Source organism: Mirounga leonina, unplaced genomic scaffold (assembly GCF_011800145.1).
Source record: "Mirounga leonina isolate KUSES-001 unplaced genomic scaffold, KU_Mleo_1.0 Mir_173, whole genome shotgun sequence".
NCBI classification, from domain to species: Eukaryota; Metazoa; Chordata; class Mammalia; order Carnivora; family Phocidae; genus Mirounga; species Mirounga leonina.
This window is the reverse complement of record NW_023270447.1, coordinates 89948463-89965370: the sequence shown is the minus strand read 5'-3', so window position 1 is coordinate 89965370 and position 16908 is coordinate 89948463. Positions and strand designations below refer to the sequence as shown.

Here is a 16908-nt window from a genome sequence, read left to right as displayed (position 1 = left end):
TGATTAATCCCCCCCCGCAAAACCCCTGTACAGAAAGGGAGGCTGTAAGGCCCGGGGGTGGGGGGTAGGTTAGGGCAGCCACACAATTCTAGAGGGTGTCATCCGTTCAACACAAGTGATGAGAAGAACGGCCAAGGGGAAAAATGAAGAGAAAGATCAGGTCCACGGGGCCACTTTCTCAGGGAAGATGCCAAGACCACTCAAGTGGGATGGAACAAATCTATCAGTTGCCACTTGGATAAGGTCACAGAGGCCACGGGGCTGGGCGAGGCACGAGGAGAAAAGATGAAGAGGGAGGAGAAGGTCCAGGACTGGGGGAGCAAGCACACCCAGGCCTCAGGCGACGGGGCAATCCGAGATTCAGGAACCTCCCCCCCCAGAACCCTTCACTGTCAGTGTGGGGAGAGTCACCTGGGAAGTGAGGGAGCATGCAGATGCCTGGGCCTGCCCCGGACTTACTGCAGGCTTCTCGGGGTGGGGCGAGGCATCTGTGTCCACACCCGGGCACTCTGGCGCCAGCACATATTTGGTGTGGGGGGGCATGAACCCAGGAGGGGACGTGGAGGGGGGCGGGTGTCCAGTGCCCTTGAGAGGTTGGGGGAACGGGGTGAGAGGGCATAGCTGCTGGGTGCGTTGAGACAAAAGCCCTCTTGCTGCGAGTTTCTGGGAGCCCGAATCACAAGAACCCCCAGGGCACCTGTGGCTCAAAATATGGGTCCCCAGGCCGGGGCCCAGACCTGCCCATCACACCCTCCTGGAGAAGGCCCAGGAATCTGTGTTCCTAACAGGTACCAAGATGACTGCTGAGGGACAGCCAGGTTTAGGAAACCGGGTCAGCCCCAGTTCACTGCCATGTCCCTGCCTTGATTCTCATCTTGAAGCAGAGGCAGTTTTTACCCAGAACCAGATGTGATCATGAACACAGAGCTCTACCACAGACAATCCCACGTCCATTTCTCTGACGCTCTAAAGATCTGGGACAGGTACTGGAGAGGCAACCAGAATCACCCAGGTCAGCCCCTGGGACAAGGGCCCCGAAGGTCCAGCTCTCACGGAAGCTCTGGAAGGTGTGCACTGCGGCGCTGGGGAGGCTGACCGTCCAGAACAGAGCTGTTGCTGCCCCCGACACCCTGCCCTGACTGAGTCTGTAAACTTCCTTCCTCTCCCGGTTTTTGGGGTCTTCCATTGGGTAATTAACAGGACAACAATAATTAACTCTAAGAACAGTGTTCTCTGTCGTCCAGCTTTTAAGTAGTTAGCATGAAACACGACGATGGCTGCTCATTTAAGGACGCCTAGGAAGACAACAAGAAAGATTTCTGAGATGGGAATAGTGTTCCCAGGCAGGAAACACACTCTGGGCGCTAGATCCGAGCTCAGTTCACGGTTCCCAGCTGTGTCCTCTTTCCCAGGGCCACACGTTTACAGCGGTTGTTGGTAACCCAGGCTGACCCATCCATCAGAATCCCCGGGGCTGCAGCACTGAGCCTCCCCACGGCATCTGGTCCAACTGGCGGGGCCTGGGCATCTGCATTTTTGAGTGACCTGGCGATCCCAGTGCGCAGCAAGGACAAGATCACAATCCACAACCTCTTGGGAAAGTGGACAGACGGACACCGTAGGAAGGATGAGCTGGCCACTGGGGCAGACACCCGGAAGTGGGCAAGAAGAGGGTCCAAAGGCCAAATGGAGGGCTGACTCTATGGAAAAGGAGGAATGAAGAGACAGCACCAGAGGAAGGCACCCTGAGGTAGAGGAGGCCTCAGAAAGCTGGCCGTGGCCAGAGCTGCAGGGATGGATTTCAAGCACATGCGACAGGGACTCACCAGCATGGTCCCCAGACCTTCGGACACTTGGGGTACTCCGAACCCCCGGGGGCGGGGCCCAGCCATCCAGAGCGGAGGCTCCGGGGGAGGGTCTGTGAAGCCCAGCTTGGGTGGGGGGGTGACATCACAAATGAGAGGAGCCCAGAAACTGCAGACCACTCAATTCAATGGCATTCGGGAAAGCAGTCAGCAGGAAGATTATGGATGGGCCCGGGGCAGAGGCTAGAGCAAGCAGGGAGGCTCAGGGAAAAGGGAGAGGCAGAGGTGCGGCCAGAGAGCTGAGGGAGAGAATCCAGACTCCCCGCATCTCTTAACAGGAACCTTGGAGGCTGGAAGGGGTGCACCTCCAAATCCCGGGGAGAGACTGCCACACCCAGCCAGGAAACGCTTTACACACGCGAGGTCCAGCCCCACAGGGACTGCCCCCCCAATCACTCCTCCCTCTCTCCTACAGCACCTCCAGAGTTAGACTGACGCGTCTGGTCAGCTAGACCCACCAGCAGACGCGAGCAGTGGGGTGCCGCTTCCTGGGAGCCCCCCGCCCACCCCGCCGTCCGGGCTGGAATGCTGGTGCTGCCATGTGCCACCGCACCGCAGAAATGGGGCCGCCCCGGGGACGGCAGACCGGGCAGCGGGAGCCTGGGTCGCCAACACCAGTGAGCTTCCAGATGAGCCCTGGACTTCTGCATCACCCCCCAGGAGACAACCATCGTCTGTGTGGTGGAAGCCACTGTGTGGGGCCTTCAGCACAACAGCTGAGCCTTTCCTTTCCTAGGAAGTCCCCGGAAAATGGGAGATCTGTGAAGGAGAGCAGTGCGGAGCAGGTGCAGGGAACGAGCAGCCCGGCTCGCAGGGGGCGGAGGGGGGCCCTCTCCAGGGAAACATGTACTGAAAGGCTGTCTGGCAGGCCGAACTGTCCCAAGAGGCTTTGCACAGAGGACTGGAGGCTGGGTGTTCAGAGTGAGTGGGAGACGCTCAGCGCTCAGCAGTGCTCACGCAGGCCGGGTCTGAGGCTGGCCCGCTGAGTGACGCTGGGGAGACGAGGCCACCAACCAGGAGAACAACCAGCACAGGAGCCCCCCAGGGGCAGCTGCATTTTGTCGAAAGCCGTCTTGGACCACTTCCACAGAATATCTTGGTTTAAAATAATTAGTTTAAAAATTGCTTTGCAGTGCCAAAGAAACATCCAAGGCCACCGAAAGTTCAGAAGTGAAGAATTCACGGTGGAGATGCCTCCGGCCTGTCCTGAGCGGGATGCCAGGCTACCCCAGGGAGCCCCCCGCCATCGTCACGGTCGGGCCAGCGTGAGCAGCAACACCCCCCACCCCAAAGCCCACGTGGAACAGCCAACAGAGGGCCAGGCAGGGAGCGTCCCAGAGAAAGAAAACAGCAGAGAACATCTCGGGAACCAACAGGGAAGAAGAGAACAAGGCCTTTAAGAAGACAAATCAAACAAACAGACAAAACTAGCCCTACACCTTTTCACCAAATTACTAAAAAGCAGTTCATGATACAAATAAAATTCAACCGAAAACATACCTGGGAAAACAGATATACCTACAAACAAAAACAATGAAAAGTCATTTTTCTATGTTGGGCAAGTGTTTTTATTACTATTATCGGTCATTTTAGATGCTGCAGCTTTACTGAATTCTCTAACGACCTGAGTTACCTTGATCGTGGACTCTCTCTTGGGTCATCCACCTGCAAAGACAGCTTGCCCTCTTTTCGTCCAATTCTGGTGCCTGAGTTTCCCTCTGGTCTAACGGCAGAGGCTCAAATCCCCAAAGCAACGTAAATGAGCAGTGAGAGTGTGGCCCCTCACCTCAGTCCTGACCTCGGGGACAGTACTCAGAGCTCCCCCTTTGAGGAAGATGCTCACTTTAGGGCTCAGACACCTGTGTTTTACCATGTTTGGGAAGGACCATCAATTCCTATTCTCACTGAGTGTGTTTATCGAGGATGGGTGTGCGGGTGAGTTTATAAGGTCCTCACTGTGGCATGAACCTAAACACCCCGCCCAGATGCCCACCAGGTCACCCCTTCAGGGGACACAACCAAAAGTGGGGGAGGGGTGGGGACGGGGAGGTCAGAGGAGAAGGAAGGGACTTACACGGCTTCACTCAGGACTCAGGGAAGGCAGAAGCCCAAAGCCAGGCTGGAGCTGGGGCCAAGACCCTGAAATCAGAACCACAGGGACACAGATGGCCCTCCTTCCTGGCACCTGGGCCCAAAATCCCCCGTGTGATCTTGCTTGCTCCCCTTGGCTTCTTTTTTTTTTTAAAGATTTTATTTATTTGACAGAGAGAGACACAGTGAGAGAAGGAACACAAGCAGAGGGAGTGGGTAAGGGAGAAGCAGGCTTCCCACCGAGCAGGGAGCCCGATGCGGGGCTCGATCCCAGGACCCCAGGATCATGCCCTGAGCCGAAGGCAGACGCTTAACGACTAAGCCACCCAGGCACACCCCCCTCGGCTTCTGCTTCCCTCAGTGAATCCCCGGAGGGCCAGTCCACGCACCCAGGACAAGCCAAAAGACCTAGCATCCGACTGCAGTCCTGCATCCCATCTGGGGCCACCTACCCTCCCCAGTTTAGCATGGCCAGCGCCCGTGTCGTGTGCTCTTGAGTGCTGGGACAGGAGCTGGGCTGCAAGACCGACACTACCCGGTGTGTAAAAGGCACAGAGAATGGGACGGGGAAGAATTTTTCAAAGACACAGACACAGCACAGAATTACTGAATAAAAGCCGAATTAGCATTCATCTCAGCTCACGTGTTTCTCCGGCACTTGGCATCCACTGAATTACAGGTCAGAGAAGACTTCGACAGAAATGAGTTTAGACACCACTCTCATGGATAGCATTCTCTCCGTAGGAAAATGCCATAAAATTACAGTTCTTCCCGGGTGTTTTCGGCACAGTGTTTATTTTGTTCACTCGCTCCTGGTGAGTTATTAGGTGCTGTTTAGAGATGATTACGTTTGGGGAAAATATTAGGCTTTTTTTTTTTAACTTGTGGGCACAAAACCCCTACTAAAACAGGCATTAAATACTGCAAAGCCCTCGTAAACATTCCTTAAATGCACTTCTTAAAGAAACATGCCTGCCTCAAACGCAGCAGCTCAGGCTCTGTAAATGACCATGGAATCTAGATCTGCAACAATTCCCTCACTCACACCGCCAGGAGGTGCAGACAGAAGACTGGGCTTGTCAACAAGGAGACAGCGAAGGGTGGAGATGCCACCTCTCCCGAACTTCCAACATGTGGACAAGATAAGCAAAAATTCTAGCACAAAGTTTCACGAATTTCAAGTGGAATGGAGCTCAATGAGGCTGAAAGACAATTCTCAGCAGTTACAGGGCCTGGGCTTCAGACGGGGAGCTCAGAAGAGGGGCTGCCCCCCCACTTCCAGGAGGCAGGCAAGGGCTGGTGAAGAAGAGGAGACAAGCAAGCTTAAGGGGCTATGGCTGTCCTCGGGGTATAGAGACACTCAGACCGCCACCGCATGCATGGGCCTGGGCATGCATTGTCACGAAGTGCAACTTCCCTTGGGTAGGATCTAAGTTAATCAGATCTAAGGGCACTGCAACCAACATTTAGTGCAAAGAGGAAAACAATGATGAAAAAAAAAAAAAAAAAAAACCCACAAAGATTAGCTAAAAAAGAAGCAAACTTTAAAAATATATCCCAAATCAGGGCCCACACTCTGACTCTGACAGGCCCAGGGCCCATTATCCCATGAACGTGATCTGTGCCTCTCGCTCATGGAACACACCTTTGTAAAGCATCTCTTCGACACTGTGTGAGGCCCTGGAGCCAACACAAAGAACAAGATCAAGCCCTGCCCCTGAGGCCTCCCCTCGTAGAAATATCAGCGTATCCCTGCACAGAGTGGTACCATTTGAGCTGGGTTTTGAAGGATGAATAAGAGTTTTCTGAGAGGAAAAGAAAAGAGAGCTTGGTACTCCCGGCATTGGAGATGAGAGCGTGAATGAATGGCATTGTGCCCATGCTTACTGTTTTCCCTAAATTGCAAAAAAATAAGCATTCCCCCATTAAAGTAAAAAGCGTCCCTCTATGTCCCACCACATTTCCTGAGCCACGAACTTTAAGGCCTATGTTGTTTAAGGTGGAATCTGACCAAAGGAAGAAATAAATGAGAACATCAGAGGCAAAAACATGCTTCAGTAGCCCCTTTGTTAGTGGGTCACACTATTACTCCCTGGTGATATCACTGTCCCCCGAAAGGCCTTGCCCCATCCCGCGGCCACCACACACCTCATGGTTCTATGCTTCCTGGGTTGCGTGTGACCCTCCAACAGGATAGTCATCCACCTGACTTTTGTTTCCAATTTTAAAAACAGGCACTGACTGTATTTCGGTAATTTATTATGCAGCCTCTTAAGAGTTTAAACTTCTACCTCATTAAACACCGGAGCCTGAACTGGGTCAGACGGCAGCCTGGCTCCTGGGGAGACGGGCAGACACGAGCGAGCGGCAGCCGCTGACTTCTTACCTCCATGCACAAAGCCATGCAGGGTGCAGTCGGAAGGCCCCACCAGGTGGATCAGGCTGGACTGGCTGTAGCTGACGGTGTTCGGCTCTGGAATTACAAAGGAGAGAGGTTAGGCCGTGGGGCAGATTGATGCCCACGACTGAGGTGCGCAGCATCTGCACGGCTGCCTAGGGCGTCCAAGTGCCGGCAGCTCAGGTGTGATTTTTCTAAGGAGAACCGTGGTCTCCACGTGTTCCAGTCCGTGGAAGGAAAGGCTTTCAAGGTTTCAACGGCCACTCTGTTAGCGGGTCATGATGTCCATCCCTGGGGACACCAGTGTGCCCAGCAAGGCCCGTTCCCAAGACACAGGCAGCCAGTCAACGATCCTTGCAGCTACACGCTCCCAGGGCTGTGGTGACCCTCCGTCTGGACAGTCATCCCTCTGACTTTCACTCCCAATTTTGTAAACAATCGCAGACAGTTTCAGAAACTCATCACGCAACCTCGAGAGCGTGCACCTGCACACTTCACTGAACGCAGTGGTAGATGGAGACGCCGCAGACCCAGCCTCCCTGGACGGCACCCCGGGACTCCTGCCAACCCTCGGGCTCCGACCTGGCCCAGAAGACTCAGCACCCAGAGGCAAGCCGGCTTTTCCCTCCCGTTCACCGCCCCAGCTCGCCACATCCCTGGGGGCTTCCCTCCTTCCCTCCCTCCCTCCCCCATCCCTGCTGCCGCCAGAATATCTGGAAGAGGCCACACTTAAACAAACACATGAAATAAAACTCTGTCTCCAGAAGACAGATAGGACGCCTCAACACTGCCTCTTCTAACAGGTGCGGGCAACACTCCCGTGTAGGGTCTTCTGAGCAGACCCACCACTGCCTCCACCTTCCAGAGCCTTCTGGGTACAGCTGACGCTCCTCTGTCTCCTGCCTGGACAGCTGGTGCTCAGAGGGGGTGGCCACTCCTCCCCCAGCAAGGCCGAGCATCAGCATCACCTCCAGACCCTGCCTGGTGCGGAATTTCAAACCACGTGGTTGCCTGAAGGGGTCACAAGGCAGGAAAACTGGAGCCCAGGTAAACGGAGTCCATAAAGTATTGAAATCCAAACTCATTTTGTACTTGCCCTCGAGCCTCGTGGCTTAGAGTGATCTGGACTCGAGTCTGGAGCACTGTGTCAAGTGCCCTCTGCGGCATTTGAGAGGCCATCATCATGAGATGCTGCCGGCAGGGCCCTCGGCTGCACGGGGAGCTGGGAAGTGGCTCCGACTCTGGACAGAGGGCTCTCATTCTCATGCGCAGCTAGCCTGCTCCCTCCGCCTGCTTTCCTGGCTCGCTGTGTGCCACGTGAGGTCCCAGCTCCTGCCTCAGGCTCCTGGCCTGGAGTCCAGAGCTCCTGGGCAACCGTGGAGTGGAGGATTCCCACCTGGAAGGCCACCTTCTGGGGACCTGGCTGTCCAGCACACCCATCTGGATGTGGGTCAAACGGTCCTCGCAAGTGGTCCCTCCACGAGCTGGGGTACGAGGACACTACCTAAAACCAGCCAACAGACAACACCGACGACTCCAAGCAAGACGGGATGGGGATGGCAGCAAAAGCTCCCGGGAAGGGCACTCCAGCTGTCCCCTGGTGTCCACAAGGACTGCATTCAATGCACATGGCCTGTGGCTTTGACTCAAGGGAGGAGCTGCCGCTCCCAGCTGCCCCTTCAGTGCAGGCGTCCCAGACCCCAGGGGTGTCCAGAGCATCCTGGACTATCTATCTGAGACCACACTGGGCCCCAGGGTAATGCAGTACATGCAAACAGACCGCACAGGATGGGAAGCAGGACTGTGCCCTCCCCAGTTTCTCATCTCACTCGGAAATGGAAAAGACGTACCCCCCAAATCCCTGTGGTGCTATGGGAGATGCGGGGGACAGTCCCTGCTGGTGAGGGTGCACCTAGCCAGGGCCACGCCTACAGCTGGCCTTGGGGGTTCAGACACCTGGACCCTGCCTGGGGACAGCTGCTGGAGCCACAAAGCACACCGATGAAGACCCCCTGCCATCACACCTGTCAGAGAGACTCCCCCAGCCAGCACTGGACAGGCCACCGCACCCCTTAGCTCAAAGACAGTCTCCCTTAGGCCCTGTCTCTCTGCAAAGCGTGCAGGCGGAGAACAGAAAGGCCCCAAGAACCAAGGGGCACACTCCGCTGCCTTCATTTGTGTCCCACTCATAAAAGACACAGAAGTCACTCTTACAGCACAAACGAAAACTAAGAGTCTCAAATTTGGCCCAATCTCAGGAACCGCTTTGACCAGGTAACAGTTATGCAGGTGGCTAATGGTGAAATTTTTAGAAGTTCAAACCACAGAAAATTGCACACAAAAATTTTTGTCGTGTCGGGGCCCCTGGGTGGCTGTCATTAAGTGTCTGCCTTCGGCTCAGGTCATGATCCCGGGGTCCTGGGATCGAGCCCCGCATCGGGCTCCCTGCTCCACGGGAAACCTGCTTTTCTCCCTCTCCCACTCCCCCTGCTTGTGTTCCCTCTCTCGCTGTCTCTCTCTCTGTCAAATAAATAAATAAAATCTTTAAAAAAAAATTTTTTTTGGTCATGTCAAGTATCTATTCAGATGACAAGCCGTTTGAAATAATGATCACAGCTTAGTCAAAGAGAAGCCCCCACTGTCTTCTAGGAACGTTCAAAAGTCTAGAGTGATCTAGACCATGTCTAATAATTTCATGTTCTTAGAACTTGAACTGATAAGCTTTTAAATGAGTGAAAGCACCACTATTCTGATGGGGAAAAACAATACACCCCTACAGCCGCCCCCCACTGCTGCTTCCCTCGGCGATGAACCTGGCCTCCGGGGGGTGGGCCTGTGTCTACTGTGTGTGTGTGTGGTTCAGTCGCTGGCTGGGCACCTCTTATCCTCGGCCATCCTCAGTGGCCTCTCCCCTGTCCCTTCACGCTCCGTATCTCAGGTGAAGCACAGTGACGCATAAAAAGGCTCTGCGAGTGCAAGGTTGAGCCACAGAGATTTGGGGGTTATCTGTCACGGCTGACAGTGTTGCCTTAACAAACACATGAACTGGCACCCAAACTGGGGCCCGCCCAAAGGAAAACCTTTATTCTGAGGGTCAAGGGCATGGTCTACCATCCCCTGGGCTTAGAAGGTGGGACACATGGTCAACCTAAAGATAAGTCTATGGGGCCACAGCACCCCGGGAAATGGCTGAAAGGAGTCAGAGTGGTCCTGGGAGCTTCTCCTTCCTGCACTGAGCAAGGTAGGTCAGGAAAGAAACAGCCAGCTTGGAAGCATAACGGAGAGTGAGCAGAGCCCAGAGACCTGGGGCACCAAAAGGTGGGAAAAGCCTATTGCTTCTGGGGATGGAGGGAGAGAGATCAAAGCCCATCACGACTCAGCCCACGAGTGTGTCACGAAGAGCCACAAGGAAGCCACCATCCAGCAGAGAGAGCTTGACGAGCCTGTCTGGGAAGGATGCTGGGTGTGACTGTCACAAGCAGCTGACAGGAAGCCAACAGATCAACGCCCACGAGGTTTAGAAGGGACAACTGTTCAAGCCCTAAATAACCTCTGATGTCCCCCGTCGTAGGCGAGCAGGCACCCACTTCAGAAGAGGCCTTGGAAGATAGCGGACAAGGAAGACCCTTCCGGAGAGCAGACGGGGACTGAGGAGCTTCCCACCCTCCGAGAGCAGCCCTCCCCCGCCAGCACACCAGCCCCGGGAACACGTGAGTGTGTTTGCCCCTCGTCTCTCATCTCCTGTCCCACCTCCATGTGGACACTGTGCTGGTGCAGGGGGCCCATGGTTTGGTCACCGGCCACTGGCCCACAAGGTACTGCATCTAAACCCAACAGAAAACCACACGCAATCCGAGATCCCGCTCTCTGAGGTCAGGTGGTGGCTGGACAGGATTCTGGGTGAAGTGACCCACACAGGCAAGGGAAAGAAACAGGACATGGTGGTCAGCGGGCAGGACTGGGCAGCCCCTTTTCCTCGCCTTCTCCACGCACGGCTAGACCACACTGCCCAGCCTCCTCTGCAGGCTGCCTTCCCACCAAAAGGGCATGAGTGGAAGTGCTACCTGCTTGCAGCCCAACCCATCCAAACCCCAGATGGGTGAGCCCCTGATCTTTCCCCTTCCAAGGGAACCCCGAAAGCTACCTGTTCAAGATGCACAGCTCGAAGACGAGTCCACCTCAACTGCAGCTCACCCCCTGATTAGGAACACCGGTTTGGACTTTACGAGAAATAAACCTCTACTGAGTCAGGCACTAGGATTTCAGGGTTCAGCAGCTACAGCAGCTACCATGACCCTGGCTAACACGGCGCTAATGTCTGGGTCTCAGCGTCACAACAGCGTCCAGAACCTGAGTGAGGTCCCCGGCACAGCAACGGGAGAGGTTCGGCACAGCTGTAAACATACACAGGAGTCCCCTTTCCTGTGTTTCCAGCCGAGGAAACAGAGGCAGGGAGACTAAGTCCCCACGGAGGCAGAAGGGGGATTCAGACCTGGGCAGCCCAACTCTAGACAACGTGTCCCTCACCACCCCACCTCTGCCTCCTCACACAGGAGGCCTCCTCTTGCTCTCCCCAGAACAAATGCTGATGGGCGCAGGATGACGGGGCCTGGTGAGATCCTGGGAGACCCCAGATGGACACCAAGCACTCTCAGGGGTGGCCGGGCACGGTCTGACCACAGGGAGGCAGAGCCTGGGCCCAGCCCAACAACCGGAGCCGGGTTTCTTTGTCATCAACCTGACAGCCCCCAAATGGCTCCAGATGGCCACATACATGGTCAAAGCTGGACATCCGACGGCTGTGGGTCAAACCGTTCAAGGTAATTGTATTTTCTCTTGTCAGATGGAGAAAACAATTAAAAAAAAAAAAGCTGGGTTTTAAAGAACTCCCAGACTCTCTGAAAGGACACCTGAAGGATGAGGTCAGCTCTGCGAGGGAGTTGCCTGGCAACAGCCTGCTGAAATCGGGTTCTGGTGTCAACGGTGACAGAGAGCTGCAGATGTGGGGGGTGGCGGGGTCCTCCCACAGGGAAGGGCTGGAGTGTTCGAAAGACCCCCAGTGCCGAGCACACGCTCTGCCCTTCCTGCTGAGCTCCTGTCCCGCTGGCCCTCCCGGGGAGCCCATCCTGCCCTCCCCCGGGGCACTGGGAGGCCTGCCTGCAGAGGCCCAGCCCCGCCCTGCCAGGGCAAAGCCAGTTCTACTGAGAGACTGAGGTCAGAAATGCGGACCACATTCCAAAACACCAAGGAATGGGCATGTGACTTCCCTAAGAAGCATTTAAAAGCCAGTCCCTAAGCCAGTCATCTGAGAAAGATGCATTTTTATTGGAACACAAAAAAATAAAAATAAAAGCTTATAAAAATCTATCAAGACATTTTGAGATTCAGGGGGTGCCTGGATGGCTCAGTCAGTAAAGCGTCTGCCTTTAGCTCAGGTCATGATCCAGGGTCCTGGGATCAAGCCCCGTGTCGTGCTCCCTGCTCAGCGGGGAACCTACTTCTCCCTCTCTCCCAGGGTCGTGCGTGCTCTCTCTCTCTCAAATAAATAAATAAAATCTTTAAAAAGGGGGGGGGGGCCTGGGGGGCCACACTCGGCACCTGCCAGCAGAGATGAGTCCCCAGAACGGCACCCCAGCTTTTACCTGGGTTTAGGACAGGCTGGACGATGTCCCCATTCCTCCACTTAGTCTCCATGCGCTCCAGCTTCTGGGCCTCATACCGCTTCCGGCCCTCCTCCTCCTGCTCCTGCCGGGAATACTGAGGAGAGGCGCAGACAGAGGATCAGGCCAGCAGCAGTGAACACGGCCCTCGCCGTCCCCAGCCAGGCATGGCTCGGCCTCCCAGGCTCAAGGCTCTCCTTGCCTGAGTTATGTAACTGGAGCCATCCATCCCTGTCCTAATAATATATATTTAATATAAACAATAAAAACACAGAGAAGGTGAAAATCTCATGTATCCAGAGATAAACAGTCTCAAATGTTTGCTCTGTGTCTTCCTCGAATTGCTCTCATGCCCACGTGTATATAAAACTTCTCCCATGCCAGGTGCAGGTTTCCAAGTAGCAATCAACTGCATCAGCCCAACCTCTCTGCCTAACAGGACTTAGGTGATGGACCCGGTACTGAGCGCATCGGGCAGGCTCCCAGTCCGTCGCTGTTAAAACAACATCCCATCAGGGCGCCTGGGTGGCTGTCGTTGAGCGTCTGCCTTTGGCTCAGGTCATGGTCCCAGGGTCCTGGGATCGAGCCCCACATCGGGCTCCCTGCTCGGCGGGAAGCCTGCTTCTCTCTCTCCCACTCCCCCTGATTGTGTTCCCTCTCTCGCTGTGTCTCTGTCAAATAAATAAATCTTTAAAAAAAAAACAAAAACAAAAACAACATCCCGTCAACAATCTCTGTCACATTTTACACGTGCCCCCTCCTCCTTCCCAGGATTTATCCCTGAACACAGAACTACAGAATCACGGGAGCCCCAACAGGGTGAGGAGAGAGCAGGTTTCCCGCATGCCCTTGACACCCTCACTCTGCTGACCTCCCAGCCTGTCCAGGTTGCACACTTGCAGGAACACGCACCAAAGCTAAGATGATCCCAGCAAAGCTCTCCTCATGGATCACAGACGTTCAGACCCAAGAAGAATAAACAGAATATAAAACTTGGCACAAAAGCTGGGGTCCCTACGGGCACAGCGGGAGACGCTGGGCTTCTCTGATGTGACAGCAAGGGCCCTGTCCTCCAGCCCAGTGTAGGGCCCACACGCCCTCCATGCAGGACCCCCCGGAAAAGCCCCAGGCCAGGTCCACGGGGGCCAGCTTCCCCTGGCAGCCCTCTCCCTTCCTGCTGCCACGGCTCTGGCCCCCCGTGCTGACCACAGCCCAGCCAGCCTCCCCTCGGTTAGCTCTGACACCTGCCCCTGCCTCACTCAGGCAGCATTTCTGGCTGAGCCCATGCAGAAGCTACGGACCCAGGGCCCCATGGGCCCCTCTCGGCCCCCCGCTGAAGCCTCTCTGACTTAGGCAAATTCACTTCATATGGCAATCTTAGATCTTCTTTCAAAAGCCAGTCTTAAACATCTTGATTTTCTTGCTCGTGGCTCTGCAGCAAATTGCACAGGATCTGAACACCACTCTGTGGCTCAGTTACCATCTGAGGCTGGAGAACCTGTCTCCCAGGGAGGCTGAGAAAGGGTCTGAGGGGTCTGTTCAAAAGAAACAAACCCTGAGTGTTTAAGTTGCAGTGGATAATTTAAATTTTAAACCTTTTTCTCCATAAATAAACTGTGGCCCCCTGTCCCACCGTCCAAAGTAAAGAGCATATGAGCAGAGCCTGCGCTGTGCCTATCCGGTAAAATTCACGGCTGAACTCAAGGGTCCTCAAGAAATGCCTTTTAAAGAGATTTTTTTAAGAACGAGCCAACCTCCTGAGCCTAATAAATCCTGGCCATGTGAGCATGCTGCTTGGGCCTGGGCCGTCACACGCCGCTGGCAGGGCCCCGGCCAGACACGAGCCATGCAGATGGAGGAAACGCAGCCTCCTCACAACGCTGCCCTGCTGCCTCTGAATCAGGGATAAAATCACTAGAAGTCCCAACGATGGGCTGGTATCCCACCCTCACCCCCAAGGGCTCGTCTAGCCCAGCTGATGTGAAGCAAAAGCCAGCTCAGCCCACACGTCCACCGGCCTGGGCGAGACTCTGAACTCAAGCGCACTTTCAGACGCTGGAAAAAAGAAAAAACCCAACAACCGAAGTGTCCGCCTCTCCAGGGTCACTGCAGGGACACTGGGGTCCCTGCTCCCCGAGGAGGAGGGTGGAGCCAGGTGGCAGCGTCTTACACTGAATACCACTGCACAAGGTGGACAGCCGGGCTTCTTCCAGGGAGATGCACACGCGAGTGTGCTCTGTGAGGTGTGTCTGACATACGTGTCTGGTACGACTACACGTGAGAGACGTACGTGACACACACACACACCTGCACAGAGAGATGTGTGTGTTCTCAAATAAATGACAGCACTCTATAAAAGGCCGGTGGTGCGATTCAGGGGCGGGGGGTATGAGAAAGCCTCGTGGCCACGTAACCAGCGATGAGCATAAACGCCAGACTCCGAGCTTTCCAGGATCCATCAGGATAAGGACAACAGCAGACCTGTATTTCAAGTCAACTGAAGGCTTCTATGTGGGGCTCACATGTGAGGGGGGGGGTGAACGCCCATAAATATGAGCGTCAGCTGCAGCTGAGAGCTGCGTGGCTTCTCCCATCTGGAGCCCTCTCTGCTTCCGTCTCTACAAGGGCACGGTTGGTACTTATGTCTTATCAAACCCGGCTAAACAAAAGGGATGGGAAAACTCCAGGCCCCTCTGGGATGCAGGGTGAGCGCTCCCTGGGGAGGAGAGCTGCCCTGTCCCTGTGCGGGGATGGGAACCGGCACGCCCGCCCCTGCCCTGCTGGCCGAAGACCCTACGCTCTCAGCCCCCTGGCCCTGAGGAGCCAGAGGAAGCAAAGGTTCATGTGTTCAGCCCCAGAATCTTCCTTCAGTATCAACCCTTTAACATGTATCATCCGGTGCCGAAGCCAGAGAATGGCCTGCCAGAGACTTCTACAATCTGTGCTATATGAAAATGAAATCAGTTCAATAATTATGTCGTATTTACATGCAATGCGGCTAACTGAGCACCAAGTGCTTGGTGCAAAAGATGAAAGCAGGGGTGGGTACGCTCGTAATTTCTAAAGAGAAAAATCACTGTGTTTCAGACTCACTCCTGCTTCTTGAGTCTTGGGCCTCCCCCCGGTCAGTGCTGCAGGGAGGGGAGAGACAGGGAAGGAGGGAGGGGGCGGGTGGGGCCGCACGGAAGGGCAGTGCTCTGGGGTGAACAGTGTCTGTCAAAATCCCCGCCCACGGAAAATTGCGCACATGGCCTCTGACAGAACCGGGGTCTGGATGAGATAACGCTGCAGCAGAACGGACCCCAAGGGCAACGACTGAGGAGGAGGTAACACCCCCCCCCACACAGGGGCAGTCAGAGGCAGAGGTGGGAGAGATGCAGCCACAAGCCACTAGAAGCTGGAAGACGCAGGAAGCGTCCTCCCCTGGGGCCTCCGTCCCAGCAGCCCCAGGACCATCATAGAGGGGTGAGCCCTAGGAGCTGCTGGGCTCCGTGCCCTGGCCGTGAGCTTCCACCACTCTCCTGCCTGTGCAGGGACGGGTGATGCCAGGGCCGTCAGCGGGCAGGAGCACTACGTCCCGTCTCCCGCGGGCCCAAAGGACAGGCCACCGATCCAACCCAGGCCAAGGTCTAAGCGTCCTTCCCATTCAACGTGAAGAGGGCTTCCCTGTCTCAAGACGGTTTAAATATCTAGACTGCTCGGCAGCTGGAGCCCAGCAGGCAGCCATCCGCACCAGGGCAGATATGCCACCTGGGCCTCGCCTGCCCCCGGGGGCCCAGGCAGGCTGTGCGGCTGGACCCTGGGCTGGCACGGGCGGGGGTGGGGGGGGGTTTGCAGGGAGTGCCCCCCCCAGTGTTACACCTGCAGGGGTGCAGGAAGTGGGAAGGTCTGCCAGGGAGACAGAGCAAGCCTCCCCAAGCAGGAAGGGCCTGCGTCCCCACGAGGAGGAGGACAGGACCCAGCTTCTCTTTGGGCTCTCTGCAAAATAGCAGGTACCAGTTCCTACAGCTGTGGCTCCCAGTTTTGTTATTTTAAAAATCTGTTCTCTGTAGGAGTGTAGGAAAATGCTCACTGCAGGGCAGACACTGCCAGAACCACGGGGTGATTCCCTCCAGAGGAGCTTTGGTGTGAGAGCAGAGCCGCGGGCCTCCACGGAGGAGAAGCACGCGTGTCCTGGGGGCGCCACAGGAGGCGGTGAGGGCTAACTTTAGGGAAGGGAAGGAACTAAATCCTTCTATTGGCACAACATTCACCCTCCAAAAGCCTGTCCACCCGAGCGTGCCCGCAGCGGGCCCAGAACGAACACAATGGGCTCCCTTCGTGCAAAGACGCTTCTTTCTGCAGCAAAACCAGAGTGAGAGAACCCAGGACAGTGGGAGAAGAGGCGGAAACAGAGCTGTCTTAGCCTCCGTTTTGTCAGGGGCTGGGATGGGGAGCGGCTGGCCTGGGCCAGGCAGCCGGGAGGTCCTGGCTCTCGCAGAAGGACCTGTCACCTGACACCATCCTGACCCCCACCTTCCCTCTGGTCAGGGACATGAGGAAGGGTCCTCCAGGAGGGGCGTCCACCAGGACATCCCCAGCATGAACAAAACCTGCACGAAGATCCCAGACAGGGACATCCCACTCCACCGGCCGACCCAGCCCCCGGCCCCTTCCGTTGCTCTCCTGGGACGCCTGGCTCGCCTCTGCCATCTGCCCCCCGAGAGAAGCGGAAGGGGGTCTCCTTACCACGACTGGAGGCACCTCCAGGACCTTGTCGACGTTCTTCAGTGACAGGGGCACATACCACAGGGTGGCCTTATTGGTCAGCTTCTTAGTACCTTCAGAGAAAAAACCACGTGAGTGATGGCACAGGGAGAGCGCAGGGCAGGTGAGGCTAAAACACAAGGTGGGA

General features: G+C 55.8%; 1 protein-coding gene across 3 annotated transcripts in view; it reads right to left on the bottom strand.

Annotated features, from left to right (window-relative positions):
• ACOT7 (acyl-CoA thioesterase 7) overlaps window positions 1-16908 on the bottom strand; it is a 105706-nt gene that overhangs the window by 42045 nt on the left and 46753 nt on the right. For all 3 annotated transcript variants that reach the window (XM_035019921.1, XM_035019920.1, XM_035019922.1), the window contains exons 4-6: window positions 16743-16834; window positions 11997-12111; window positions 6343-6429 (exon numbers count right to left, since the gene is read on the bottom strand). In XM_035019921.1, coding sequence (XP_034875812.1) covers window positions 6343-6429; window positions 11997-12111; window positions 16743-16834 — 294 coding nt within the window. The remainder of the gene's footprint in view (window positions 1-6342; window positions 6430-11996; window positions 12112-16742; window positions 16835-16908) is intronic.